The sequence below is a fragment of the Charadrius vociferus genome, unplaced genomic scaffold, assembly GCF_000708025.1.
Source record: "Charadrius vociferus isolate BGI_N301 unplaced genomic scaffold, ASM70802v2 scaffold58, whole genome shotgun sequence".
Taxonomy (NCBI): Eukaryota; Metazoa; Chordata; class Aves; order Charadriiformes; family Charadriidae; genus Charadrius; species Charadrius vociferus.
The window spans coordinates 164,962-192,152 of record NW_009649711.1 but is presented as its reverse complement, the minus strand read 5'-3'; the positions used below and the strand labels follow the sequence as shown (position 1 = coordinate 192,152).

The window sequence follows — 27,191 nt, the reverse complement described above, 5'->3', positions numbered from 1 at the left end:
CCTCGCTTTTTTTTTCTTCCCCAAGGTTGCTGTTTTAGAAAGATAAGAATCTGTAAGTTGAGCTTGCTACCTGGACTTTTTTGTGGTGGGTGGTTGAACTTGTAACTGATCACAGTTCTGCACTCCATCAAAGCTTTATCCTTGGACTCCAATGGACTGAGGGATAGAGTACAAAATCTGTATTCCCCCCTCCAGACCTGTCTACCTAAAGACTTTAAGCTCTTATTTTGGCTGGGAAAGCCAAGGTCCATGTGTCGGCAGTTGCTTATTTCCATTTAAATACAGGGTTCTTGGCACCTCTGCGAGGTAATTTGGCTGTTCACTTTCTAAGCATCTGGAACAGGTCACCCTTGCTCTTCAGGAAAGCAGTGCAATTAGTTTATCCGTGCTGCACTCCTCCTGGAAGATGCCATATGACAAGCTAGTCACTTTGCAAATGTCATCCAAATATTGTAGAGTACCGGGGCACAGTCTTTCCCCAGAAACCAAAGCCTCAGTAAGTCTTGAGAATTATTTTGGGTATAAAGATGAAATGCTAAATTGAAATAATGACTTGTAATAATTAAGTGTGAATGAGTACTTTTGGTCAAAAGCATGACTGCATTTTAAAGTCTTTCTTGTGAGTCTGTTACTGATAAACTAGACCCACTAGCATTTGTCTTTTATGAGTGTTACTTATTTTAGCTTTTTCTATTTCAAATGCTTAGATTTGTATCAGTGTTTAAGCTAATCTAAAGGTGTTTTTCTATTCATTTTTCTTTAGAATTTTATAAGAGTGAGGTGATCAAGAATTCTCTGGTAAGTTATTTTAATATGGAAAACCTTTCTTTTAAAAATTATGTATTTACTGCAATATATTGATTTCTCTGCTGAATACCATAACTGTTAAATGTGTATTTCCACTCTTCGGTTCTGTTAGGAAGCACGTTCTTCTCCTTTTCGGGTTCTTTTCACAAGGGTTGGAGTAGTGAGTTACTGAAAAGTAGCAATGTGTGTTCATTTTAACAGCTGTGGAGCAGTGGCCTGTTGGTACTCCTGCAGATAGGACTAAACGCTCCAAGGGTAGGGCATTTTCATGGGAAAACTGTTCAGTGCTCAGCTTAAGCTTGACAATATATATCCAGTTTAAATATTGAGAACACCAAAGAGGGAAAGTAATGTCAACTGGATTTTTACTGGTTTAACTTCTTTCAGTAGCCAAGAATTGCGTGCGTCATAACTTGGGTTTGTTTATAGTTCATCTTTTTTTTTTGCTGTTCTTGCTGGTGTTAACAGCAGAAAGAGCTGCTTTTATTTAAATGTCTGTGAATTGCTTATTCAAGGAGCACTTGTATATTACTTGGGGTGTACAGATCCGTTAGAAGCTTGTGCTGTGAAGTTCAGCAGCTCTGGTGTAGAAGCAGAGGCTCTACGTGCAACACCCCAAACGAAGGGAGAGTCAGAGTTGCAGAATGTACCACTGATTTCTTTGTACACCATTTTGTTGTATAGGTGAACAGTAAGAAACATTTACCTGCATATATAAACTTGTATGTTCTTTGAAGAGCTAATAGCTTTAAGAAACCGAAGTTTGAAAACGTCGTAGACTTTCTCTACTCTGGTGAGACCCCACCTGGAGTACTCCGTCCAGCTCTGGAGCCCCCAACATAGGAAAGATATGGACCTGTTGGAGTGGGGCCAGAGGAGGCCACAAAGATGATCCAAGGGCTGGAGCACCTCTCCTATGAGGATAGGTTGACAGAGTTGGGGTTGTTGAGCCTGGAGAAGAGAAGACTCTGGGGAGACCTTATTGTGGCCTTCCAGTCCCTAAAGGGCCTACAGGAGAGCTGGAAAGGGACTTTTTACAAGGGCATGTAGTGATAGGATGAGGGGGAATGGCTTCAAACTGGAAGAGGGGAGATTTAGATGAGATATTAGGAAAAAAAAAAATCCCTGTGAGGGTGGTGAGCCCCTGGGGCAGGTTGCCCAGAGAAGCTGTGGCTGCCCCATCCCTGGAGGTGTTCAAGGCCAGGTTGTACGGGGCTTGGAGCAACCTGGTGTGGTGGGAGGTGTCCCTGCCCATGGCAGGGGGGGTGGAATGAGATGATCTTCGAGGTGCCTTCCAACCTACACCTATTCTATGATTCTAAATTTTCCAGTTCATATCAGTGAAGGGACCATAACTGAGCAGTTTATTACAACGGAGAAGGGGTAGGCCCCTCTCTGTGGGAGTAGGGTGTTGTAAGTGTTGGGTAAGGGTGTTTGAAAACCTGCTATACAGACTTTTTAAAGTCTGCATCAACAAGGTAGAACTGCACCATTTATAGCCTGCTGGGACATAAATGCCTTAAAAACCTCCTGAATGGAGGACAAGCTGTCTACATCCACAAGGCTGTTAATTTGTCCAAGAGAGAAGTTGCTTGAGACTTCAGGATGTTGAGTTCTGCCTATTCTAAATCAGGAAGAGGAATAGCAAAAAGGGAATCTAACCAAAGGAAATATGAGATGGAATGACAAAAATCTAAATAAAAGATGTCTTGAGCAAATTCTGTACGTAATTTATGGGTATTTTAATGACCTGGTATTCTTGTGCCTGAATAGCTACCAAATATCCCTTCTCCTTAAGAAAACTTGATTGTTGCATTCCTTCTGTAATACTTACTGGGTAACTTTGCCCCTCCCTTGTTTTTAGAGGCATCTTGTTCTAAATTGCCTAATACCAGTTCAGAGGTGTTCCAAGCTGCTTAAGCACTAGATGAGAGGCTTGGTCTGTCATGGGATGGTGGGTTTCTGCCTTTTGCTTTTGTTTTGGAGGAGCTACCACTTCTGTTTGCAGGCGAGGAGGCATATATAAATAAAAAGCACTTTCCCATTTCTGCTTTTCGATGCCCTGTGATTTATGGCCTATGGAAGTCCTAAGGTTGGTATGTGGCTCTTGGCACTATAGGGTTGGGTTGACTTGGTTTGGTCGCGTCTTGGGCCAGTTACAACAGTTCCCATAAATCTTTAATTGAAACGTTATCAGAGGTGAGTCCAAGTTCTTGCAACATTTAGTGTTTGCAAACCTGAGTTCTAGTGGAATAGATGTTTGAAGTTTAGCTTAATGTGCGCTGCTTCTGTAAAGCTTGAGTTGAAGTCTGATCTCTTGGAGAAAGGAGGAGCTCTTGATGACGGCACTTGAGAATTGCCATTAGCATCAGTCAAGGAGGAGAAGAATGTGAACAAACCTGTCAATAAATTACACAAACTTAATTATTGGGGAATAGATCAGCATTTTAAATTTAACATTTGCAATGTAAGCTTTACCCTAGTTTTCAGAAGCTGAATTATAACTTGGAAAGGAACGTTACTTCCACTTTTAAAGTTCCTGGTTTGGCTGAACTGAATTAGTAAATTCTGAAGTAAATTCTTCAACATCTTGTAATGGAAGGAAGCAAAAGCCGCTCTGAATTTCTGAAGTACTTTACAGCATGTAGTTTAGTCCAGCATATTCTCTAGAAAATAGAATAAGGAAGCAGCAGAGCCTGTTGGCTTCGACTCTGTAAACCTTGAAATGGCTGCTGTTCATTATTCTTAAGGTATTTTTTAATCTGTGACATGGACTTTGCTACTTTCTGAATTGTCAATTTTAGGACTACTTTCAGCTTGTTTGACTTGTTTTTATCCCTTTTTGAATACCTACAGAATCCGACATGGAGGAGTCTGGACTTTGGAATAATGCCTGATCGTCTTGATACCTCTGTCTCGTGTTTTGTTGTGAGGATCTGGGGTGGAAAGAAGGAGCACTTTCAGCTCTTGATTGAATGGAAAGTCAATCTAGATGGGTTGAAGTACTTGGGCCAGCAGGTAATGTGAAAACAGTTGTTTGGGGTTTTTTTTCAACTTTTCCTTAAGGAAACAAAACATCTGGATGAACAAATATATAGAATGCCAAGAAAGGAAATGAATGATTTGAAGGGTGTATTTTAAAGTTTGATTGCAGATTCATGTTCATAGAATCATCAAATGGTTTGGGTTGGAAGGGACCTTTAAAGAGCATCTCGTTCCAGCCCCACTGCCATGGGCAGGGACACCTCCCACCAGCCCAGGTTGCTCCAAGCCCTGTACAACCTGGCCTTGAACACTTTGAGGGATGTTAGCTTACTTCAGAGCTTTAAATTTGGACTAGCTGAATATTTTAAGCTACCATTGGTCACTGAGGCTCTTAAAGGATACTGCTAGCACTCAGTGCTTTTAATTACAATGCCTCAATTCAAGGAAATAGCATTCTGGTTGTACATAGTTAAATGAACATAGATCATAATGTTTGTATATGTTACAGTTTTAATCCATTCTCATAGTAATGGTATCCCATCAAAGATCTTCAGTCCATGGAGTTTACTTTATAAGAATTGTTTTAATTGTTGTATTTGTCTGTTACTAGTAACCTTTTGAAAGAGGTGAGAAGTAAAGTGTTTTCTGTATTGCGGAGCTTATGGTAAAAGTGGCTCAAAAAGAAACACATATCACGTAAATAATAAAACCACCAAAAAAATACGATGCCTTTTCAGTCAAATAGATTGTCCTAATTCCAATGGGTGCTTTTTGGATTGATTAATTAATAGGATCTATTTAGAATAGATCATAGTTATTTCTCACTTTAAAACTGAGTGGTATTTTTTAAAAATTGGGATGTTTCAAAGCCTGAAAAGACACCTTTATAGGGAACGACTCCTCTAGCTTCACATGGTGTGTTGCTCCTGGCCAGCACCCCCTGTACTTGTGGGCTGGGAGGGAGCCAAAAAATTGTGGGTTGAGATGAAAACAGTTTAATAACTGAAAGAAAGAAAAAAAAATTAAAAAACAAAGGGCGAGGAGGGGAAGAACAACACACAAATGATGCAAGTCAGTCACCACCTCCCACCAGCAGACCAATCAGACTGATGCCCAGCTAGTCCCCGAGCAACTGGTATCTTGCAAAGGCTTAGCAGTGAGAAACAGGGGTCAGTATGATGTTCTATGGTACGGAATATCCCTTCGGTCAATTCACGTTGGCTCTCCTAACTCTGTCCCCTTCCAAGCTTTTGCCCACCCCCAGTCTACGCGCTGCGGGGGCAGAGAGGGAAACGGGGGAGACCTTAGTGCTGTGCAAGCACTGTTCAGCAACAGCTCGAACACTTGTGTGTTACTAGTACTGTTTTAGTTACAGATTTAAAGTCAGCACCAGAAGGACTACTGTGGAGAAAATTAACGCCATCGCTGTCAGACCCAGTTCCCTTCACAGTGTAGGGTTTTTTTCCCATTTTTTAACTGGGCAGAAGAAATGGCTCCCTAAAGCATGTTCTCTAGTGCATGATTTTATTTGAAATAATTGAAAAATTAGGTTTCATGTGTGTCTAGAATTACAGGTGCTGAAAAACTGCATTTGGCTATCAAACCGAACAACCGATGCTTGTTTGCCCTGTAAAATTAATGTTCCGAACATTAATAGCAGGATATTAGTGACAATACCGAACGCTGATTTTTGTCTCTACTATGACCACAGAAGCCCAGTTTTGAATATGACTTTAGGTAATATCATGTGAAAGCTAATTACTCTTGAGACCTATCTTTTTGATTAGTTTCCTGTTCTTAGTTATATTTGTCACCTGGAAATGTAACAATAGGAAAGATGCTCTGGCCAGTCTTTCTGATGTCAAGGTAGAATGGCTGAACATACTAGTGACTGTTATTAAAGCTGTGAAGCAGATGCATTTTCTTTGGTTAAATTCAGTTTTCTCTTAGGTTTCATGTGTGTCTAGAATTACAGGTGCTGAAAAACTGCATTTGGCTATCAAACCGAACAACCGATGCTTGTTTGCCCTGTAAAGTTGTAGTAAGCTGACCCTAAAATGATTTTGTTTTCTTCACAGATACATGCAAGAAACCCAAATGAGATTATTTTTGGTCTCAATGATGGTTATTACGGAGCTTCATTTGAACAGAAGGTAAGGGTATCTTGCATTTGTTCTGGCATGTTAGTACTGGTGACAAGCTGCAATTCAACTTCTGAACTTAAATTTTCACACTTGGGTGCTCAGAACATTAAAATACTTAGTTTTGAGCCGAAATACTTTTTTTGACATGACGGATAAGAACTGTTATCTCACTTCTGTTGCATGGACATCTGAGCAGTTCTGGGAAGACTTAAATAAGCACAGCATTTTCAGTCCAGAAAAAGCCTGGTTACTGAAAATAAACTTGGACTTTATTCTTTGGGATAGACACTTAATTTAAACGTAGAACATGTTGAAAATGGTGTGGCTGTTAAGACTCATTTTCATGGCAAATACAAAAGCATGTTACGTTTTGGTTCTCACTCTTAAAACCAGAGTTTGCAGCTTCTAAATAGGAAGCTACTTATTTGCTCGGTGTCACAACTCTTTCACCCCATGTTTTGTTTTTTTTTCCAAAGGCTCCATTGTAGTATATGTCCTTGTTCAGCCAATATTGTGTCTGCAGCCAAATTAATTACATGGCAGAGCTGATTACTACATTGACAGTGAAAAAGTTTAAACTTACCTATTGCAAATAGCACTGTTGACAGGGCTTTTTTTTTTTTTTAATCCCAAATTGCTGGTGGCAGTACTGTGGTATAGATAGGTTCTATGAGGAGTCGTTGGCTGGAGGGAAAATGACTCTCTGACACACAGCTACAGTTTCTGTGTTATCCGCAACCAGCAAGTCCAGTCTTCTGGAGGTTCGAATGGAGTCAATGGCTTATAGTCAACAACACAGCTGTCCCTTCGTACGTGGGGAGAGTGGAGCAAGGGACAAGGTGGTCGCATGTGCAAAACTCCCTGGCTGTATGCAAGCCTCCAAACTGTCGTATTTTGATGGTTATCCTTCAAATTGTAGATGGCTTAGTACACAGCTCGGGCTCTGCTTCCTGGTGCTGTTAACTCAGGTTTCCTGAAGCAGGATGCAATTCTAGTTTTTCATGATTTCGGTATTAATAATCTGGGACTGAATTCAACGCCAATTCACTGTTCTCTTTCTTGATCGTTTTGTCAGGACTTGCTTCCTAGCTTGTAAAGTTTAAAAACGCATCTTGGTTTTGGTTCTCCTACGTGCTCTGTAGCTAAGTTGCAAATACAGTCGTAGCCTATGTAGAGAACAAATAATCTCCTCTTTTGAATAATTTATAGGAAAGGACAGTTCTTTCTGGCTGCAAGTGTTAGAAATTTATTTTGTTGCCCTGCTCTGTAGCTTCCAATTGCTTCCTTTGTCAGGTCCTTGACCTAAATCTCTTCTTGTATAGTACATATCTCCTGTATTTAAGTGACCTATCTGCCATTCAAGCCAAACCTGTTGGCATGAGCAAACTCCTCCTCTAACCTTCAGAGGCTGTGTGCATCTAAGGGGTATTTCTGCTTTTAGTTGGTCTTGCTTCATAATTTTCCCGTCAATGCTGGATATTCTATATATTACACAGCCCCACTTTGATAGTTACACTAAGTATTTATGAAGTGCCACCTGAAATCTTCTGTAGGAAGGGAATTTTAATGTCAGGTCTGGTGGCTCTGATCCTGTGGAAACTGCAATACAGTTCCTTTTCTGCTTGGTTGTATGGGTATTTTCTAATGTCTTGAGGGGCTTTTTTCTTTGTGGTGGTGACAGTTCTTCATAATATTTGAAGACGTCTTAGTCATAAGCCTCAATTTTTGAGATAATACATGGATGGAACAGCAGTTTTAGTTTATTCACACTGGCACATGTGAGACCTCATTACAAAAGCAGATGCGTACAAATAGCACTTTGCAAGTCTAATGAAAAACTTGTGCACGAAGACACTTCAGTCTATGTTGGGAGTGTCCTTTATTTTTGCACATCTCAGTATGACCAAAGTCAAGGTATTGTACTCTCTCTTCCCCTCCCTACATTGCTCAAAAAAGCCCTGTTCCTTTAATAATCATTTTGACTGTCAATTAAGTTGCCAAATCAGATTTATGCAGTTTTACAATAAAGTGCATTTTATTAGTGTATTAAATGTCTTTGTCATTAATTAAGATCATTTATGAGCCAAAAATAAGAAAATTTTTAGAAGCTGACTAAACCGTTTTGGTGATACTTCATGAACTTGGAGTTGCAAAGCATACTGTAGATCTGAGCATTGCTTCATCCATCTGGACCTAAATGCAAATTCCCATTTTGTGTCGTGCGAATTTACCTGTGATGGCATAAGAAGGACATGGACCTGTTGTAGTGGGTCCAGAGGAGGCCACGAAGGTGCTGCGAGGGCTGGAGCACCTCTCCTATGAGGAGAGGCTGAGAGAGTTGGGGGGGTTCAGCCTGGAGAAGAGAAGGCTCCAGGGAGACCTTATTGCGGCCTTCCAGTATCTGAAGGGGGCCTACAGGAAAGCTGGAGAGGGACTTTTTCCAAGGGTGTGTAGTGATAGGACGAGGTGGAATGGCTTCAAAATGGAAGAGGGGAGATTTTAGAATAGATGTTAGGAAGAAATTCTTGACTGTGAGGGTGTTGAGCCCCTGGCGCAGGTTGCCCAGAGAAGCTGTGGCTGCCCCATCCCTGGAGGTGTTCAAGGCCAGGTTGGACGGGGCTTGGAGCATCCTGGTGTGGTGGGAGGTGTCCCTGCCCATGGCAGGGGGGTTGGAACTTGATGATCTTCAAGGCGCCTTCCAACCCAAACCATTCGGTGATTTACTAGGTAATGCGCTTGAGCTGCTGTTCTAGAACCTTCAAGCCCACTTGCATATAAGGTAACGTTCAAAATGCAGGTTTGTGCTCAAAATACTTGCTTTCTAGGAAGCTCCTGTCATCTAAAGGAGCAAAGTCGAAAAGTCTAGCAGCAATACTGGTGGAGAAATTCTAGGTAAGCAAGGCAATTGTAGTACAGCAGTTATTGTCTTAACAGAATAAACCAACCCTATGCAGGGCCTCAGAGCTGTTACTGACTCTTCACTTTTTCTTTTTCTACTGAATGTCTGAAGCCTTTAAATTCTGTATCCTTGGTCATATTTAGGTATTTGGAATTTATCGTTCTTCCCTATCTTCTGTCCAGCAGCAAGTTGACCATTGCTGATATGCAATGAAAAAATGAATGTTTTTCTTTGAGTAATATTCTTATTCAAGCTGCAGTTTTCTTGCTGCAATGGATACTTAGCTCATGGCAAGCAAGAAGTTGGGAAATAAAGTTTCAAAAGCCTTTGTGTGTGCCGTCTTAGCCCTGAAGGGTATTGCTGCTTTACTGTAGGTGTCTGACAGTGCTCATATCACTCCTCTTCTAGCATTTACAGCTTTTCTTTGTGTAAATACAAGTGTGTACTGCCAATATAGCTGCTTTGTTCTTAATTACATCTGACTTTCACGTAATTGTACCTCCAACTTCTCTATTTGTTCCAAGTTTTTTTTTAATTATTATTTTGTAGAAAATTATGCAGCAATTTTGCTGGAAGATTTCAGCAGGATTCTGCTTCTTTCATCACAACCATGTCCAATTTATTTTCCTGTTTCCTTTCTGGCATGGGAGCACTGAAGCACTTGTTCCTCTCTGAGTTTCATCTTTTCTTGTAATCATACGCCGAAACTCTTATTTGGATTTGCTTGAACTGGACCAATGCTTAAATAAGACAGATGTCAGCTGCAGAGATTTTTTTTTCTTCTTTTAAGCTGTCAACCTGGACTTAAAAGTTTCCTAATCCTTTAGCGGTTTTCTGAACCTGCTTGGTCTTGTCTGAGAGCGCAGGCTTGTGTGTAAAACCACTTTTTACCCAGGTTCAACAAAACCAGTTCTGGGTGCTATACTGGCTTTCCTAAAACCAGGTAGCTCCTTCTCTGGTTTCCTCAATACCTTCCTGGCTTTCAAATTTTCTTTTATGCTTGCTGCTATTAACTGGTAAGGCTTGCCCTTGCTCTTGTAGTGGTAACTTTTCAGAAAGTGCATGTAGGGAAGCAAAGTATAGCTTTTAGTTAATGACAAGCTTTCTGTTGTCTCCTTAAAGAAATAAAAACATAACTAGTCTATGCAGCTCTCTAACTCAAAACCTTTTGCTGTGGTCAGGGGTACAGAAGAATAAGTTATATTATCGTAGCTAATTCTTCAACCATCAAGCAAGAAAGACCCTTATCTCTGGAAAGGTGCATCTCTCTCTCTCTGCTGTAGGTGGTCTCCATCACTGCAGGTAGAGTCTTTCCCTCCATGTGCATTTTTTTAATTTTTAGCAGCTGGATCCTGGCCACTTTGCACAAACAAAGCTTTTTTGTGCGTTTACGAATACACGTGCCTATCTCATAAATGCTGTGGCAGACAATTAGACAAACTTCCCTTTCAAAGGGCAAACTTCTTTAATAACTATGTCTGAGAGCCTTCCATTGCACGTTCTGCAAGCTTCCTCAGGGTGGAACAGTTTGTATAGACCACTTGGTGTCTGATTCTTTGGGAATTTCCTTTCAACACACTGTAGTACAAGGGAAAAAGAAAAGGCTGAAATATGTTGCTGCTCCAAATTCTTTCTTTTTTGAAAGTGGATGTTCTGAAAAAAAAAAAAATGCACTTTGCTTTCTGAAGCATCGTTTCTTGAAACGAGATCAACTTCATGATGTAAAATAGTGACGCTGGTAGGTGTGGGGTTTTTTTTTTTCAGTTTTCCACCATCCTAGTTCATTCAGGCATCTTTATTTTCATATTCAATCTTCATTAACAGTGTCTTTATTTTGGTGGGTTTTTTTTTTTTCAGGGGCTATATGTACAGATTTCAGCATGTAGGATCCAACATCTTGAGAATGGAAATAAGGAATTGAGATAGCTGCCGATATGCATCATATTGCAATAGAGGCACCATAATGTAGTATATAGATCTCATGATTATTTAGATGGAACCTTATTTTTGCTGGGAAGGAATGTCTGCTGCATGGCCTGTGGCTAACAGTTGTGTCAATAGATGTTGACATGTAAGTCTGCATTTCAACATCCATATAGAAACAGGCTGTTGAGGCAGGAAGAAATCGGTAGGCAGGGATTGTGGTGCTCGGAGTACATCTGTAGCCCTGTGGGGAAAATGAGCTGATCGCTTGTACCAGCTGGGGCTACTTCGTACACTAAAATAAATGCCTTTTGGCCTACAATCCGTAAAGGGTCTGACAATGCTGCCAGGTGGTCTGACCTACTTAGAATTCGCTTTATCATGTGAAGAAACAGTTCTGAGTTGGTGGCGTTTCCAGGAATTTGTGTGACTATGCCTGATACGGAAAAGCTCAGTATCGGACCTGTGCAGCAGGAAGAATTGCTGGTCGTCTGTTACTGTTCTGATGCCTCTTGTGCAGAATGTACACTTTTGTCTCTTAAGAATGACATAAGGGTTTTGGTTTTTTTTTGTAACTTCCAGAAACTTGTTCACATAATTCAAAAGTAAAATTGCTTCAATCTTTTAAACGTGTTACAGCGTGGTTGAAGACCAGAGCTTTATCTCATGAGCTTGTGCATCTCGGGCACGTTACTGAATAGGCTCTCAGATCTGAAGCTGAAGACTGCTAGTACTGTAAACTGCATCCCTCAGTATTTCTGTACATAAAATATGTGCAGTAATAGATTGTAAAGTTCAAGAAAACACACTCCATGTCTAGAACGCAGATGAAGTGATAGGTCATTAACATCTTTACAGGTAAGTGCTGTTGTAGGCCAGACTTGAATTTGGTGTTATTGCCGCCTTAAATTGTTTCGTCCTATTATACATAAAACTGTATGAAGACATGTTTAAAATACATTAGATGCAAGATTATTTGTTATCCTACCAAAAGTGCATGCTTTTAGTCAAGATGGAATAATTTTTGATTCTTAAATTAACATTCTTTCTTTGCCTTAAGGATCACTCAGGTACCCTGAAGAATAGTCTTCTCCAGGTGGATCAGAACTGTGTTCGTAACTCTTATGATGTCTTCTCTTTGCTTAGGTAAGGTTTTTGAGAATATTCTGTGTAGCTATTGTAACTTCTTTAGTATGCGTGGGAAAAGCCTTTACAAATATATAAAAAAAACCCCACTCTTTTGGACTGGAGATATCTACGTAGTGCCAATTTACTACTTGTAGCAAGGAGATAGGCCACGATGTACATCTCTCGGTGGTCTCTAGGCTTCTGCCATGTGGATGCTTGAGCACTCTGAACTAGACCTGGCTGCGGAGCTAACCCACGGACTTGCCTTCTGAATGTTGAAATCACGGAGCTTCTCTGTTGGAGATCTTCTGCAGAAAGCCCCTACTCTCTTCTCCTCAACAAAATTAAAATCTATTTAAATAAATGAGAACAGTGGAAAACAAGCAACTTGCTAAAACTTGGTAGGATGATGCTGTAGTTGAAACATACCACCTACACACCTAAGTGCGTGGGGGTTTTTTTGGTTGTTTTTTTTTTAATGTTGAACCACTGAATTGAATTTGCTTTTTGTGTAATTCTTCCTTGTAATCTGGAAAAGAGGCAGTACACAGTCAGGACCCAGTTACTCCAACATGGATGGTGTAAGAAAGGTATGGTAACTGCACTGTTGGGTGGCTACTTAGGTGTCTCTGGTGGTGCAAAACACGAAATGCTAGTAGGAAGGTAAACAAGAAGGCCTTTTTCAGATCTGCTTTAATTATAACAGTTCAAGAATGTTAGCTGTGGGGAAATAAAGGTTTTAAACACTGTCGGTAGGTTGGTTTTGAGGAATTTGTATTTAAAAGGCACTTTACAAGACAGGTTGATAACTTCAGTTCTGCAATGATAGGAAGAGATGTTCTACAAAGGAAACCCTTGAAAAGGAAAAGTTTAATATGTTTGGAGAACTCTTTGGAAAGATGCATTTGGTTTTTTTATCAGTGGTAAAAATTGAATCCACTTGATAGTGGTACCAGTAGGTGTCACTGTTGCCTGCGTGAAGCATTAGCTCTGTATTCTAAGGTGAAGAAAGTAGTAGGAAAAGTTAACTCTAAGTTGCTTATTCAGAAGTCTCTATTTTATAAGCTCTCTTAAAATTTAAATGCGCTGTTTCTTGATTCTGCAAAGCATATTTAAACCAAAGGCTGCTTTCTAAATGTCTGTCTTCTCTACTTTTAGTGGAAAACAACCAGGGGGCATGTTGTAACGTTCTGGTTACATTCTGGCACAGAGAATTCTTATACTACCTAACTTTAAGTCTTTGTTAAATAGAAAGAAGAAGGTGTGTGCCGGTTATCCTTATTGCTTTGTTCATGCATATTTTTTTTTTTTAATTTCCTTTGCACTTCTTTGTAGTATGAAGCACGCTCCAGAAAAAACACTATTATACCAGCCGATCATGAACTTGACCGACTGGAGCCCTGTCTACCCCTGTCTAATCTGAGCTGTGGTCCTTCTCCTGAACGTGTCTGATTGTCATAAATCTGATGAGAGATGAAGATGTCAGTTTTGATTAAAGCTTCCCTTGCTGGATGTTCACCAGTGCTGTTCTGAAACCTGATTGTCTTGCAGGTCTCTTGCGGTTTCTAGCCATGCTCTTGGGTGTAGCTCCTGTTTAGCCGGAACTCGGAGCTAAGACGTCCTCCTTTTTTTGCTTTGTCCTAAAAGGAACAGTTTTTTTCCCCATCTTCAGGACCAGGCCTGCTGTCAATTATACTTCAGTGGATTCTACATTCCTGTCAAGGAGTATATATTGCATTGTGTAGTTCCAGAAAAAGTTAGAAGTTATAATCTGTGACCATACCTAGTGCTATTTTTACCTGTTTGCTTCCTTGCTAGGAAAGTTCTTCAGGAACTGAGTGTTGCGGATGGAAGTATTTGACAGTTATGATTTAGCAGTGATTCAAAATTTATTAGCGAATAAAGAGGCTGAATTTTAGCAGCATCTAATCATTAACTGATTTAAAGGTTTACAGAGTGATTTGACTAAATAACTGAACAGTGACTTAATTACAGGTTTGAAGACGGCAAGATTTACGCTAACTTACTATAAAGTATCCCAGATCAATATATATACATATGAGCAAAAGCACAGATCTCAAAATAATGCGTATACATATAAGCAAAGCATGTAAGTGCATGTGCACACACTCACACACCGGTCTACAACTGCTGAGATCAAGGATCTCTTAATATAGCATGACTCTAACGAGCTGTTGGGTAACCCTTCCAACTCCTATGTGAGCATGGACAAACAGAGAAACATCCACATCCATAAAGCTAACGTATATTTGTCATAAACATGTAAGTGGAGAGGTGGATGAAAGAGGCTAGCCTATAGTTAAAATTTCCCTTTTCCCAAGTTTAGGGTAGATGCTCACAATGCATTGGCATTCTTCAACGGGCAATAATTGGGGCTCGAGAAGGTTGACTCGCCCTGGCCTTCTAGTCCTCAAGGTGTCATCCTGAGCCGTGTCCCAGCTCAAGGGAGGTGCTGCTTGCAGCCTGCTGTGATCCAGAAGAGCTCCAAGTCTTCACTAGAATCGCTACTTATAGGATCCGAGATAATTAACTTCTGTCAGGTACTTCTCCACTCTGGCCAAGCTTGGATGATGGAGTATTTTGGTACTTCCCATGGTTACATGAGCCCAGGACTTGCTAGGACTTGTGGTCCTGCTACCCCCCTCTCTGTGGCCACGATCCATATGTTGTCAGGAGTGATCGATTATGGTTATTATCTTCAAACACTAGGAACCATAGGAGCCAAGCACACTAGGGAGTTGCCGTAGTGTCCTAGTCCGTTACTCCCCACCTTCAAATGGTAGGAGCTATGGGAACCAGGTACACTAGGGGGTTGTTGTAGTGTCCTAGTTGCTCTCCACCCTTTCTTTCTTTCATGTTAGAGCATTACGTATTATTCTGATTGCTGTATTATCATGTGGCCCAAGTGGGGAGCAAATCATGCCAAGTACCGAGAGGCCTGAGGCCGCGGGGGAATATTGCACTGCCACACTGAGGCAGTCATCTGTGTAGTCCTGAATTCTTTCTACTCTCTCTCATGTTAGCTCTGCTTCTTTTTTTTTTTTTTTTTACAGGTGCACTTTCTCTACTGCTGCTTATCTTTGATATCTAGCTCAAAAGACTGGTGATAGCTTTTATTGCTTTTAAAATAATCTCTAGTCTCTTTTTGTCAGGTGTCATCTCTTCTCCTACCAGGCAGAACTGGTTTGCCATCTCCTCCAGGAGTCCAGCCTTGCGTCACTAGCCTGTGAACTCTTTCCAAAGATAGCTTTTGTGAGAGCACGTTCCGCTTACAACCAGGAGGGAGAGACGGGCATAATTTGAGCTGTGATTCATTTGACAGGACGTGTACTTTGGGAGGAGATGAATCGCCATCTGCCTGCTTCTGTCCGTTGACCCTAAAGAGAATAGGGAGGTGTCTACACTGTGCAGGTTTGCATCTGATCACATAAATCCCTCATTTTGAAGACTTTCTCATGACACAATATTTGTCTGTGGTCAAAATTCACAAGCTGCACATGTGGTTTCCTAATGTTTTTCATGAGACGTCTGAATATGAAGAGCAGCTTGTACTGGCTTGGTTTAAAATTCTCAAAAAAGGAAGCAAGTTCAGTGATGGTGGTATCTGCATCCCAGTTATTCTGATGGTACCGTGCTGCCAGGTGTGGCATAGCCACTGTGATCAGCTGTACAGTAGGAAAATCAGTTGAGAGAGCAGGTTCTAGTGTAACCCTTAACTCTTGAAAAACAGCAAAATGAGAACTTCTATGGTTGACCTCTGTCTGCTATCAAAACTGCTTTTTTAGGGAAGAATTGATTGCTTTTTTTTTACTTCTCAGAAGAACCGAATATCTGGAACTTATGAAGCTTGTGAATAGGCCTTAATGAAAAGCACGTGCTTGGCTCCAATTACGTTGAGTAAAAAAATTAATTAGGAATGCCAGAGCGTGTGAACAGTAGAAAATTTTTGGAGTGTTGGATTAAAATAGTGCCTGTGTGCTCGGATGCTTAATTACATGGATTTACAAGTTAATTGAGCAGGAGGAAAAGTTTAAGTACCCAGACAGCTCAGCTTCACGCGAGGAAGTTCTCAGCAACTCTGTAGCTCATGAACCTTCTTGTTTTGGGGCAGGGACAAGATCCTCAGGCAAACGTAGTGGTGATAATAAGTTATTCGTGCCATATGGAAATGACGAACGTTCTTCCAGCCACTTGTTTTAAAAAGGCCAACTAACAAAAATTAACCACCCCAACTGGAAAGCTAAAATTTTGAGGTTTTTATCCCTTGGCCATATTGTCAGATTTCCTGAAAAGAGGTCACTTAAAGGCTTTCTAAATATTGTGTAGCTGGTAGTAATAGGTTATACAGTAACACGTTTCACCTTTCACATAACACTTAAGATGGGCCAAATACATCTGAGGTCATGTTCTGGACATGTCTCCATAATCAAGCTCTCGGCACGTTTGCAGCACTAATGGGAATAGACTTATATTTAGTATTCTCTTAGTTTTCTATCCTTCCTTTTCTTTAAACTTTGAAAAACAGACCTTTTGGTTTTTAGTGGTGTTGGGAAGATGGGATATGCTGGCAAAAACTAAAGAAAGGGCTTAAAATCCTGTATGTTAAAATTTGACTTCAGTTTCTAAATACGAAAAGTAATATCTTGTATTCTGCAACAGCTTTTTACCGTATTGTGACACTTAGGGCAATTGGCCTGCTAATAGCTTTTGTGCCTCTAAATGTGTGAGTGCCTGAAATCCCCCCAAATTCTGCCTGGAGACAAAAAATGCTCTAAGAACTTGTGAAACCTGTCCCTTTGAAGTTTTGCTGCCTGTGTTTTTAATCTCTGCAGTCCAAACCACTTTCTTTAGGGTTTAACCGTTCCATCAGCAGATGGGATGGCACGTCTCTGCTATTTGGCCAGCTAGTTAGTGCAAATTGAAAATATTTTGATTGTATTTTTTTTAAATACTGTTTTTTTAACAGCAACAAAATCTGATATTGGTACAATGTGAGTGCTGGAGATGAGGAAAAGACCAGGTCCAGACAACTGCTGTAATATTGCTGATATCTAACCTGGCTGAAGTTGATTTAAATAATACTGCTAGGTGTTAAAGGGGCTTCCTCTGCCACTGCCACATGTTCATCTGATCTAGCGGATTAAATATTGAAAACTAGAGCAACTCCAGAGAACCCACAGGCTGTGCCTTCATTAAAAGCAGGAAGTTGTCGCAGTTCTGGTGGTCATAGAATCATAGAATCACAGAATGATGTAGGTTGGAAGGGACCTTGAAGCTCAATGAGTTCCACCCCCCTGCCATGGGCAGGGACACCTCCCACCAGACCAGGTTGCTCCAAGCCCCGTCCAGCCTGGCCTTGAACACCTCCAGAGATGGGGCAGCCACAGCTTCTCTGGGCAACCTGCCCCAGGGGCTCACCACCCTCACAGTCAAGAATTTCTTCCTAACATCTATTCTAAATCTCCCCTCTTCCAGTCTGAAGCCATTCCCCCTCGTCCTGTCGCTACATGCCCTTGGAAAAAGTCCTTCCCCAGCTCTCCTGGAGCCCCTTTAGATACTGGAAGGCCACTATAAGGTCTCCCTGGAGCCTTCTGTTCTCCAGGCTGAAGGTGATAAGCAAATAAATCTGACTGCATTGCCCTGGAGAGGTAAACAGAACTTTTCAAACCAGATCATAACATGAAGTGAACCGTTTCCATGTATTTCGCATTGCAACAATGAAAGCCCCATTCAGTGACTTTAAATGGCTCAAAATTGCCGGGGACAAGACACTGCTTTGAGGAGGACCAGAGCTCAACTTCTGAACTGGCAGCTAATCCCTACTTTCTAGGTTAGGGACTCAAAGGAATTTGCAGTGCACTGTTGAACATTGGGAATGTTGATACATGACAAGTAAAAATAGAACTTACTAGAAATTGTCTTTAAGTCTCAGTGCCTTAAGTACACATCATCTTCAGATTTCATAATTTGTCGTAGGCGCTTCAAGTGGCAAGCGTTGTTTCAGGATTTGCCATTGGTAATATAACTCTTCATTTAAACAAGAGTGCATGTCTTATCAGTGAAGAGATAGTATTTAAGAATACAACTGTAGGTAGTGTTTGTCTGCAGTCTGAAACTTTGAGATGTTGGTAAAATCCAACTATCTTAAATGACCAAGATTAAAACGTGGGGACACAATATAAAACCAGCTTTTGTTTGGCTCTACCTAACTTAGGAAAGGGACTTTTTAACAAATACATTGCTTGTGTGTTGAAATTCTTCTGTCTTTATTAGCAGTCTTATTGAACGAACAGACCTTCCACAAGTTGATCTCTGAAACTACAAACGAAGACAAAAGTCTGTGGCCAACGTAAGCAGTTGTAGTGTTGAAAAACTCATTAGTAGCTCAAAATAGTTTCTCTGAGACTACAGAGTTGGTGGAATTGCACGTGCCAAATGTAGTAACTGCCTTTGGGCAGCTATTTTTAACATGAGGAAATTACGCTAAACTTGAAGCTGGTTTTCATAAGCTCTTTGAGTGGGGCATGACGGAGTGAGCAAAGTCTTTGTGGGCTCAAACTGCTTCGTGCTAAGGTGTGTCTTGGGAGTACATTGACCTGTTTACAACTAAGGAGAAGCACAAGACATGCCAGTCTTCAACAATGCCAGTGTCCCGTCTTGACAGCCAGGAGCTCAGTCAGACTTTGCTATCGTGTCATTGCTATAAGCAACAATTCCAAACTTCACCTCTCCAAATGTTTCAAAGCCTGAAAAGGAGGGAAAGTGTGAAGAAAACCTGCTATCAGCTACTCTCTAACTTTGGGGGGTGTTGTGCAGCATCTGATAACAGACCCAGAGGTGAGTCACACAAAGCTGCCCTGTCTTTTGAACGTCCCTTTAGTTCTTCTAGTTCCACCCTCATCTCCATGAGAGAAGTGAACCCAAAGGAGTCATGCAGGAGGTAGGATTCTGCCCTTAACCTCTGCAGTTCTGACTGCATGGAAATAGAGAGGTGCTCTTTACTACCCTGTTCCTTTTAGGATGCTGGTAGATAGGTATTTAGAGATAAGGAGAGTTATGAAAATTTCAGGGTGTTTTTTTTTTTTCATTTTAAAATATGCACTGACAGGTAGGTCTTTTGTTTCTAGCTCTTCTTTCCTCAGAGAAGGATCCCAAGTCATAGCCGCGAGCAAAACCTTTCTAAATGCGGTAGTTAGGGATGTTCACGCAGTAGGAACAGTGCCGCATCCTGGCAGCTACAGGTGGCGAGTGTGTGGCAGGAAAAGGCTGTCACTGATCGCCTGATGCTCTTCCAGTGCCTTGCTCTAGCTTTTCCTCTGATTATCTTAGCAATCAAATTGTTGGTTCATGTTGCAGACTTTCAGACTTTAATGTTGCTACTGCTGCTGCCATTGCCTTCTCCCAGCAGATGTGGAAATACACAGTCTCGAGTGTGGAACGGGTGGTAGGATTCCTCTTAGCCCGACTTGCGCTCTTAAATCAGTAAGTTCCTCTGCTAAAACTTCCCTTTGCTAGTGATAAGTGTGGTTGTTTTTCCTGTGATGGCCAGGCTTTATGTTTCTAACTAGGAAAGATTTCCACCTGGAAGACTTGGCTCTTCGTACTGCATAGCCAGCCAAGACAAGGCAGGCATCCCCTTGGCTTTGGACATGAAAACCCAGGTGGCCTAAGGCCAGCATAAATAAACATGAACTGTAACCGGACCTCTTGAGTGCCTCTGTATACTTTAATAAGCAGTACTGAAATGGATGAATGGTATAACAAGTGTCATCTCTCTTGGCCTAAAAAACATGTGGGTTGGAATTGTGAGGTAGTGTCTTCCTGGGAAGTAGCGATGGAGATGGAAATTGGGATCTGAAGTTTTGGTTGGGTTGGTTTTTTTGGGTTTGGTTTTTTTTTTTTTTTGAGAGGTTCCTTAGAGATTTTCATCTGTGGAATCAAACTTTTGGACAAATCTGTTCCCAGGCATTTAACTTGTGTGGTGTGAAGCTATATGGAAACTGAGGCTAATCAGTCACCAGAAGAGTCAATTTACAAGTCTGACTCTTGCCAAAATCTGTAGAAGAGAGCGGCATGGGTCATAGCAAGTTGAAACAGTCCATGAAGCATAAGAGAGGTGGGGTTTTCTCGTATGTTAACTTAGTTGCAGGGTTAGTAGTCTTCTGCTGCTCTTGTCTTCAGCTTTCCTAATATGCCATATGGAATAAAACACCCATACAGTGGCAGATTTGGTTTCAGAGACTGTTTGATAGAGAGATTACACAGAACTGAGCAGAACTTCAAAAATAGCTTGCTTCTTTATTTGTTACGGTATGTAGAAGACCATATCAATGAAGATCATTCAAGTTCAATTAGATTAGAAGTCATAACCCAGTCCTCCTCCTCTTTCTGGCTTTATTAGAGTTGATGAAAAACAGAGCATGTCACTTAACTAATTTTCTAACAGATACCTGAAAGTGTTTAAGAAGGAGGATTTTGTTAACAATGGCATTGGGACTCTTCTTGATTTTCGTTACGACTTTGTCCTGGGTATATGGCTGTAAGAATGGTGCAGCTTAATTGCTTTGTCTTTCAGCCGGGGCAAAGACTTTAGTGAATGCACTCATGTCTCCAAAACGCTCAGAAATCCCCAACTGCATCAGGGAAAGTCAAAGTGCAGTTTGACAGAACAAATACAGTGAATTAAAGATCTCACATCTGGGAGAATGCTCTAATCTCTTTGATAATTACGAACAGGGCAGGGTGGGGAATGCATGTATGACTGAGAAGCTGTGGAATACTCCTGTGAGCGATAATGACCATCCTTTTGTCTGGGGGGAGATCTTACTTCTCTACTTCAGCTGCAGAATTACACTTCTCTTGGAAGTAAACTTTGCTTTGAGTTAGGGGATGGCTTCCAGGAAAAAGCGCAGCATCATGCGGCTAGAAAAAATGACTCGCCTGAATATTGACTGGTGTTTCTCCTCCTTCTCCCTCCGGTGGGTAAGGTCTGTGCTCAGTTGTCACAAACACCTTATCGATTCTGTGGACTGCAATCATCGGAAGAACGCAATCAACTTGAGAGCAGCCGTTTCCCTTTTTGGGTGGAGCTGGTAACCCATTCAACCTGAATTTATGCATCTTCCTTTTCAGTTGTGAGGTGAGCACCAGTTTTAGCCTCACTCACTGCCTTAGAGATTGAATCTTGAGATTTGTTGGCAAGTTACATGTCAGCAAAAGGCTGTTGGATTATGCCAGTGGCACTGTCCTGGTAGGGGTCATCTTTACATATTTATGCCCTTCAGAAATTCATATTTGCATATAATTGACCTTTCTGCTATATACAACATCTTGAATGTGATTCTGTCCCTTGCCCTGGGAGCAAGGCTTCTGTAATCACAAACTGATAAGCACCGGTATAAAGACCAAAAAGAAATATTTGCCACAAATACATTGGTTTGTTGAATAAGAAAATATCAAGCCATAAATCCATCGCAATGCTGGACTCAAATCTATGAATCGGAATAAGAGGACTAGAGACATCTCGGGTTTTGTGACTTCATTTCTGGAAAAAATTGTTTGTGCTTCACCTTAAAACTCCTCTCCCCTTTTGTTCCTGCCTTGTGTGTACTGAAGGTGATCTATGTATTACTTGCTCCTTTAAATGTTCCTCTCCCTGGAGGCCAGACCTGCCAGTCTGATAGAGGTGATTTTTCCTCCATTTGCAAATAGCTCAAAGCATCCCGGGTTGCAGTGTCCACATGGACTTGATTATTCAAGAACTGAATTTGCATCTTACACATGTAAGACTCAAATTAAAACCATTTGAAAGAATGATAGAAAGTATCTGTGCTTCAACAGCACTGTCTTGTCTGAGTTTCTTATGGTGCTGGCTCTTGTAGAGGTTTAATGCCATAAATGAACAAGTCAGGCTTGTGTTTCCTTCTCTTCTTACTCCCTACTGTCTTCTCTCGCTTTACATCCGCTTTTGACAAATTGTAGGTATAGGTTTCTGAGGAAATTGGGAAAGGGAGTATATGATTATAAAGGGAGTATATGATTATAAATTAGGAAAATTTTTCTTGTGGGAAAGCAGATGTAGCAAATGATGGTTTAAGAGGCTCTGTAAAATATATGTTATAGCTGGCTGGCACTCTCCACAATCTAATTTCTGGACTGTTATAAAGTAGTGCGCGTTCCATTTTTTGTGTTTAATAGGAAAGTCTTGGATTATTATTTTTTTTTCTTTAATAATAGGTTTGGGGGCTTTACTTCCAGGATCCTACATCTCACTTATTGCCAGAAGTGTTCTGTTCTAGTTTCTAAATCCCTGGTAGTAATTCTCAGTTTAAATTTAGTCTCATTGTAAACTAAGGTTGTTCTGGCAAAGAAGACCATAGGCATTTATTTCTCTTGTGAGAAGTAGCCGTATTATGTGACTGCTGTAATCAATTGATGTATTTATGGCTTAAAATTCTGTACATGAAAAATCCAGATGTGTCTGATAGAAGCAAATAGATATTTGGAGTGTATGACAGAACTGCAAAATCCCGTATCAAATGTCTAATAAAGTTGAGACTCTTTCATTAATGTAAATATAAGCGTATGTTAGCTTAATAGGCACAACTGTCGCTACACTCCAGCTTTCTTTTTTTTAAAGATCGCGGCCAGGAATGAACTTGCTATATAAACTAGTAAATCACAAGACTAATTCATGACCAAGAAGGATACCTCAGTTGAAGGATACTGCAAAGTGCTTCAGCTGAACCTTCAAACGTTGCCTCGAGCTCACTGCGCGCTGAAAGACAGCGAATACGTTGTTACAGCGCATTCCCGTGTTGTAAAGTCAAATTCTGTCAGGCTGCTGCATTGTGCAGTCTTTGGGAAGTCAGGAAAACTGCTGAATCTTGCAAACAAGGCACGGGTGTTATTGCAGAGAAATCATGTAATGGTGAAGAAGTCTAAAACTTGGTAACTGTGTTTTCCCTCCAAATCAGTACCCGAGTTGAATAGATGGGCAGAACATTGTATGCTAGAATTGTTTCAAATCTTACAGCCAAGGACAAAATAGGTAGGTGGTTTTTTTTGGGGGGGTGAAGAGGGAATAATTTTATATCAGACTGGAAAAGCCTTGAAGAAATACCCCGAATATCCCATATTTCAGCAACTTGAACTCTCAAGTGTTGCAATTTTACCTGCTGCTTCTATGCAGATTGATTAAGGATGCAGTTTTTGGTGGTCTTCACTTACCGCACATGGCGAATGTTTTTTTTTATCTCTCCCACTGTCTTTTAAACTTCCAAAGGAAGGGAGAGGATTTTGTTTCCTCTTAGTCTCCCCTCATTTCAGAAAGTAGATGATACGAGAATGGAAGTAGAACATCAGCTTCGTGGATCTCCACCTCCAAACTATATTAGGGTGGTAAGGAATTTTAATGTCTGTTTTGCTTTCCAGTTCTTTCCCAGACGGCAGTACCAAACTCACCTGATGTTGGACAATTGCACAGCAGCTCTCGGGGCCCCAAGCAACAGCAGTAAATCTGTCACCCTTAACGTTCGTATTACCCTGCTGTTGGCTGACAATGGCTATGGGCTGCTGTAGAGACACCAGAGCAGCCTGCAGACGTGGGATGACGACACTGTTGGCTGAGTTATCTCTTTAAAAATGCTTGAGTTTCTGCTGTAACTGGCTTGGCTTTCCTGACTGCCGAAGGAAATTTGGTAGCAGGCCAGTGGCCTCTTGAAGCCTTGAATTAGCTCTTAAAGTGCTATGGAAGTGCTTATTTTAATATTAAATAATAAAAAAAAAAAACCCAAACCTTGAACAATCTAGGAAGAATCCTGCATTGGCTGATAGCACATAGATTATGCCATCAGTTGGCTCATTGTTGTCAATTACTAAACCAAGCCGGATTGTGCTCAAAGCACAAATTGTGCTAACTTTAGGCTGTAGCATTGGACTTGCATTTAGACTACGAATGGAAACAATATGCGGTCAATTAGGGTTGAAATTTCTCTCCGCTCATTAGATATAAATTTTAATCCAGATTTATGGCCTCAACTTGCTGATCTCCATTCATGGGTGCAATCATAATTGCCTCCACTGAACTCTTGTCTTGTGCATGCAGAAATGATGGACAAAATTTCCATGCTGATGTTCTTATGGCTTAGTTTGTATTCCTGTTGTTGGATGACCAAAGATTTCCATGTGGGTGCAGTGGGGGCTTTTTTGGCTGGGGAGAGGAGATTTCTGTTGATAGTTGCTGCTTTTGTGACATGAAGTCCCTAAAAATGTAATCTTGGAAGGCTTAGCTTTGGCTGTGGTCATGATCTTGCTGTTACCATTTTAAAGTTCTCGGAACAACAGTGAACATACTGGGATTGCAAGAATGAGAAGTTACTGATACCAGTTGACTCAATGTAAATGGCACTATTTGGCATCAAGGCAGCCAAGCTTAACTGTAGGGTACTTTTTTTATAGTCAGAAATGCCTGGATGATGTTTGGCTTGAAAAGAAAACTGTTTCTTATTAAAAACAGACTTAATTGCTGAATTATTCTGTATAGGAGTCTTTATAGGTTAGGAATATACCTTTAGATAGAGATTCACCAAACTGAAGGAGGATCCCAAGGTATGTACTGGTTTGAGAAGTCAGTCTGACTACACGTTTGTTCCTTACACTTGGGCATGCACAGAAGAATGTGAAGCTGTTATAAAATTTGCAGGTTGTTAGCTGAGGATCACCATGAGGAACTCACATGGCAAATGACTTTTCTAACAATTTATCACTTTCATAAATACTTTTGCAAAGAGTAAAACACTTTTCAGCAGCCAGATTTTGCTGCCTACATGGCATGATGTGAAGACTTGTAGAATTTCTTTCTTAATAACTTAACAGGCTAAATCAAGAATATTCTTCCAGTATAAAATTAGGTGAAGGGTAGAGGAAGGGAAAGGGGAATATCACTCTTTACCTCTTATTATTATTAAGTATTATTACTTTTTATTATTACTCTTTACCTATAAGTTTAGCTTTGGGTAGGGCTTTCTTATGTCTGGAAAGATGTTCCAGACTTCTGGAAAGAGGAAGACAGGAAACAATTGAAGTAGGAAGCTTAGACCCTGCTGCATGACATGACAGCAGAGCTCTGAATGATGTTCAGAATGGTCAGCAAACTTTGCCTTTGACCAGCGTAACCTTGTTACGTAGCTAACAGCCTCAAGATGTGTTTGGGAAGGTGGGCGGTATAAATAGTAGTTCCCAGTAGGAAATAAGTGTTTCCAGGAAGTCTCAGTGCTCCATTAGGGATGTGAGACCAAGCCTTTGGGTGACCCAGTGCTGTTGGCCTCAGCAGTCTTACCCCTTCTCCCCAGCCCTGGTAGCAGCCAGCAGTGCCATGGTGCTTGAGATGGGATTTGGATGGGGTACAGCTACCCTGAAAAAGCTCTTAGGCTGCTTGTGCTATGCGTAGTCTGATAAGCTTTAAAGAAACCAAAGGAATCACTTAGATTTTTGTTTCAAATTACACTATTACAGAGAGTGGTGTTTAGGAGAAGTAGTAGCGTGAAGGAACTGAAGGTGTCTGATGACTTAAATGTATTCACTTAGAGTTATAACATGTAAAAGTCGTAAATCGCAATGACCTTGTTGAATATTACTAGCGCTGCTGGTTCTCTGTTGTACGTGTATAACCTCCTCGCCGTGTATCTGTTTGCTGGATTAGGTGGTTCAGGCACTGTCCTCACGCTGATTAACCAGTATGGAACGTGTGCTGCTGGGTTGAGATGGGATGCTGAGGGGAGAGGGTGCGAGAAGGAGTAATGCTTTGTGGATGTTCACACTTGGAGCATGTAGTCTGCTTATCTTGGTCTAGCTGTTAAAAACCATAAGAAAAAAAAACTTTAAATAGTAATGCCTCAATTGCCTATAAATCTGGAGGAGTTCAGAGAATGTAAAAGGAAGGACATGAGTAGGCTCTTCTGTGTGCTCTAGTGCTTTGGTCCTTGGCTCACAGCAAATCGTAGCTTTTAGGAAATTAAGCATTCCTATGAAGAGGCAGAGATTTTTAATTTTGGTGAAGCAGAGGTGGCCATTAAAGCACGCACTGAAGCAGGCTGAGTCTTTTCGTTATGTTTGCCTGGCAAAATGCTAATGTCATACAGTTATCTGACCACAGTTTTGCTGTTCCAACTAGACCTCGGTCGAGTTAGTTGTTCTCCCCAGCAGCAAGGCTGTCTGAAGAATATCCTTATAAAAGGAGGAGCTATTAGTAGTGTAAGTATGAATGAGAAAAGTAAGCCTGAGTTTGCGTGCCTTAAAAGACATAGTCTATGATTGCAGACCACCTTCTGTGGTTTGGTTTTTTTTTTTTCCTAATAAATATGTTAATTTCCACTCCATGTTCATTCTAGGAAAGATTTAAATGCCTCTCTTAAACCTGTTTTTGCCATTGCTTTCTTCTGCATGTTTTTTCTTCAATAAATATGGCAAATGATCCATTTACTGTCTTCATCCTGAAGCCAGGGCAAATGATCAGAAACACATCATCATCTCTATTTTTTACCCTCTTCAAACTCAATTCAACTAAGAAATACGTGATTTTGTTACAGAAGGGCACATAACATATTTAGTGATACTAAAGGGGGTGGTTCATGCTCTTGACCTGGATAGCTGTGTATTATGTTGGGATGGAGTGCACCCTCTGCAAGTTTGCCCACGACACCAACCTGTGTTGGCCATGTAAACGTGCTGGAAGGAAGCGATGCCACCCAGAGGGACCTCTACAAGCTGGAGAGGTGGGCCTGTACAAACCTCATGAAGTTCAACAAGGCCAAGTGCAAGGTCCTGCATGTGGGCCGGGGCAATCCCAAGCACAAATCCAGGCTGGGTGGAGAATGGATGGAGGGCAGCCCTGAGGAGGACTTGGGGGTGTTGGTGGATGAGAAGCTCAACATTATCCAGCAATGTGCACTGGCAGCCCAGAAAGCCACCCACATCCTCGGCTGCATCCCCCGCAGCGTGGCCAGCAGGGCGAGGGGGGGATTGTGCCCCTCTGCTGCGCTCTGCTCTGGGGAGACCCCCCTGCAGTGCTGCCTCCAGCTCGGGGGCCTCAGCACAGGAGAGACATGGACCTGGTGGAGCGGGGCCAGAGGAGGCCCCGGAGATGCTGGGAGGGCTGGAGCCCCTCTGCTGGGAGGACAGGCTGGGAGAGTTGGGGGGGATCAGCCTGGAGAAGGCCAAAAAGGGGAGAGCTCAGAGCCCCTTCCAGTGCCTAAAGGGGCTCCAGGAGAGCTGGGGAGGGACTC

General features: G+C 41.3%; 1 protein-coding gene across 1 annotated transcript in view; it reads left to right on the top strand.

Annotated features, from left to right (window-relative positions):
• UVRAG (UV radiation resistance associated) overlaps positions 1–27,191 on the top strand; it is a 113,324-nt gene that overhangs the window by 21,161 nt on the left and 64,972 nt on the right. The window contains exons 3-6 of the mRNA XM_009890700.1: positions 764–798; positions 3,664–3,825; positions 5,871–5,945; positions 11,819–11,904. Of these exons, the coding sequence (XP_009889002.1) occupies positions 764–798; positions 3,664–3,825; positions 5,871–5,945; positions 11,819–11,904 (358 nt within the window). The remainder of the gene's footprint in view (positions 1–763; positions 799–3,663; positions 3,826–5,870; positions 5,946–11,818; positions 11,905–27,191) is intronic.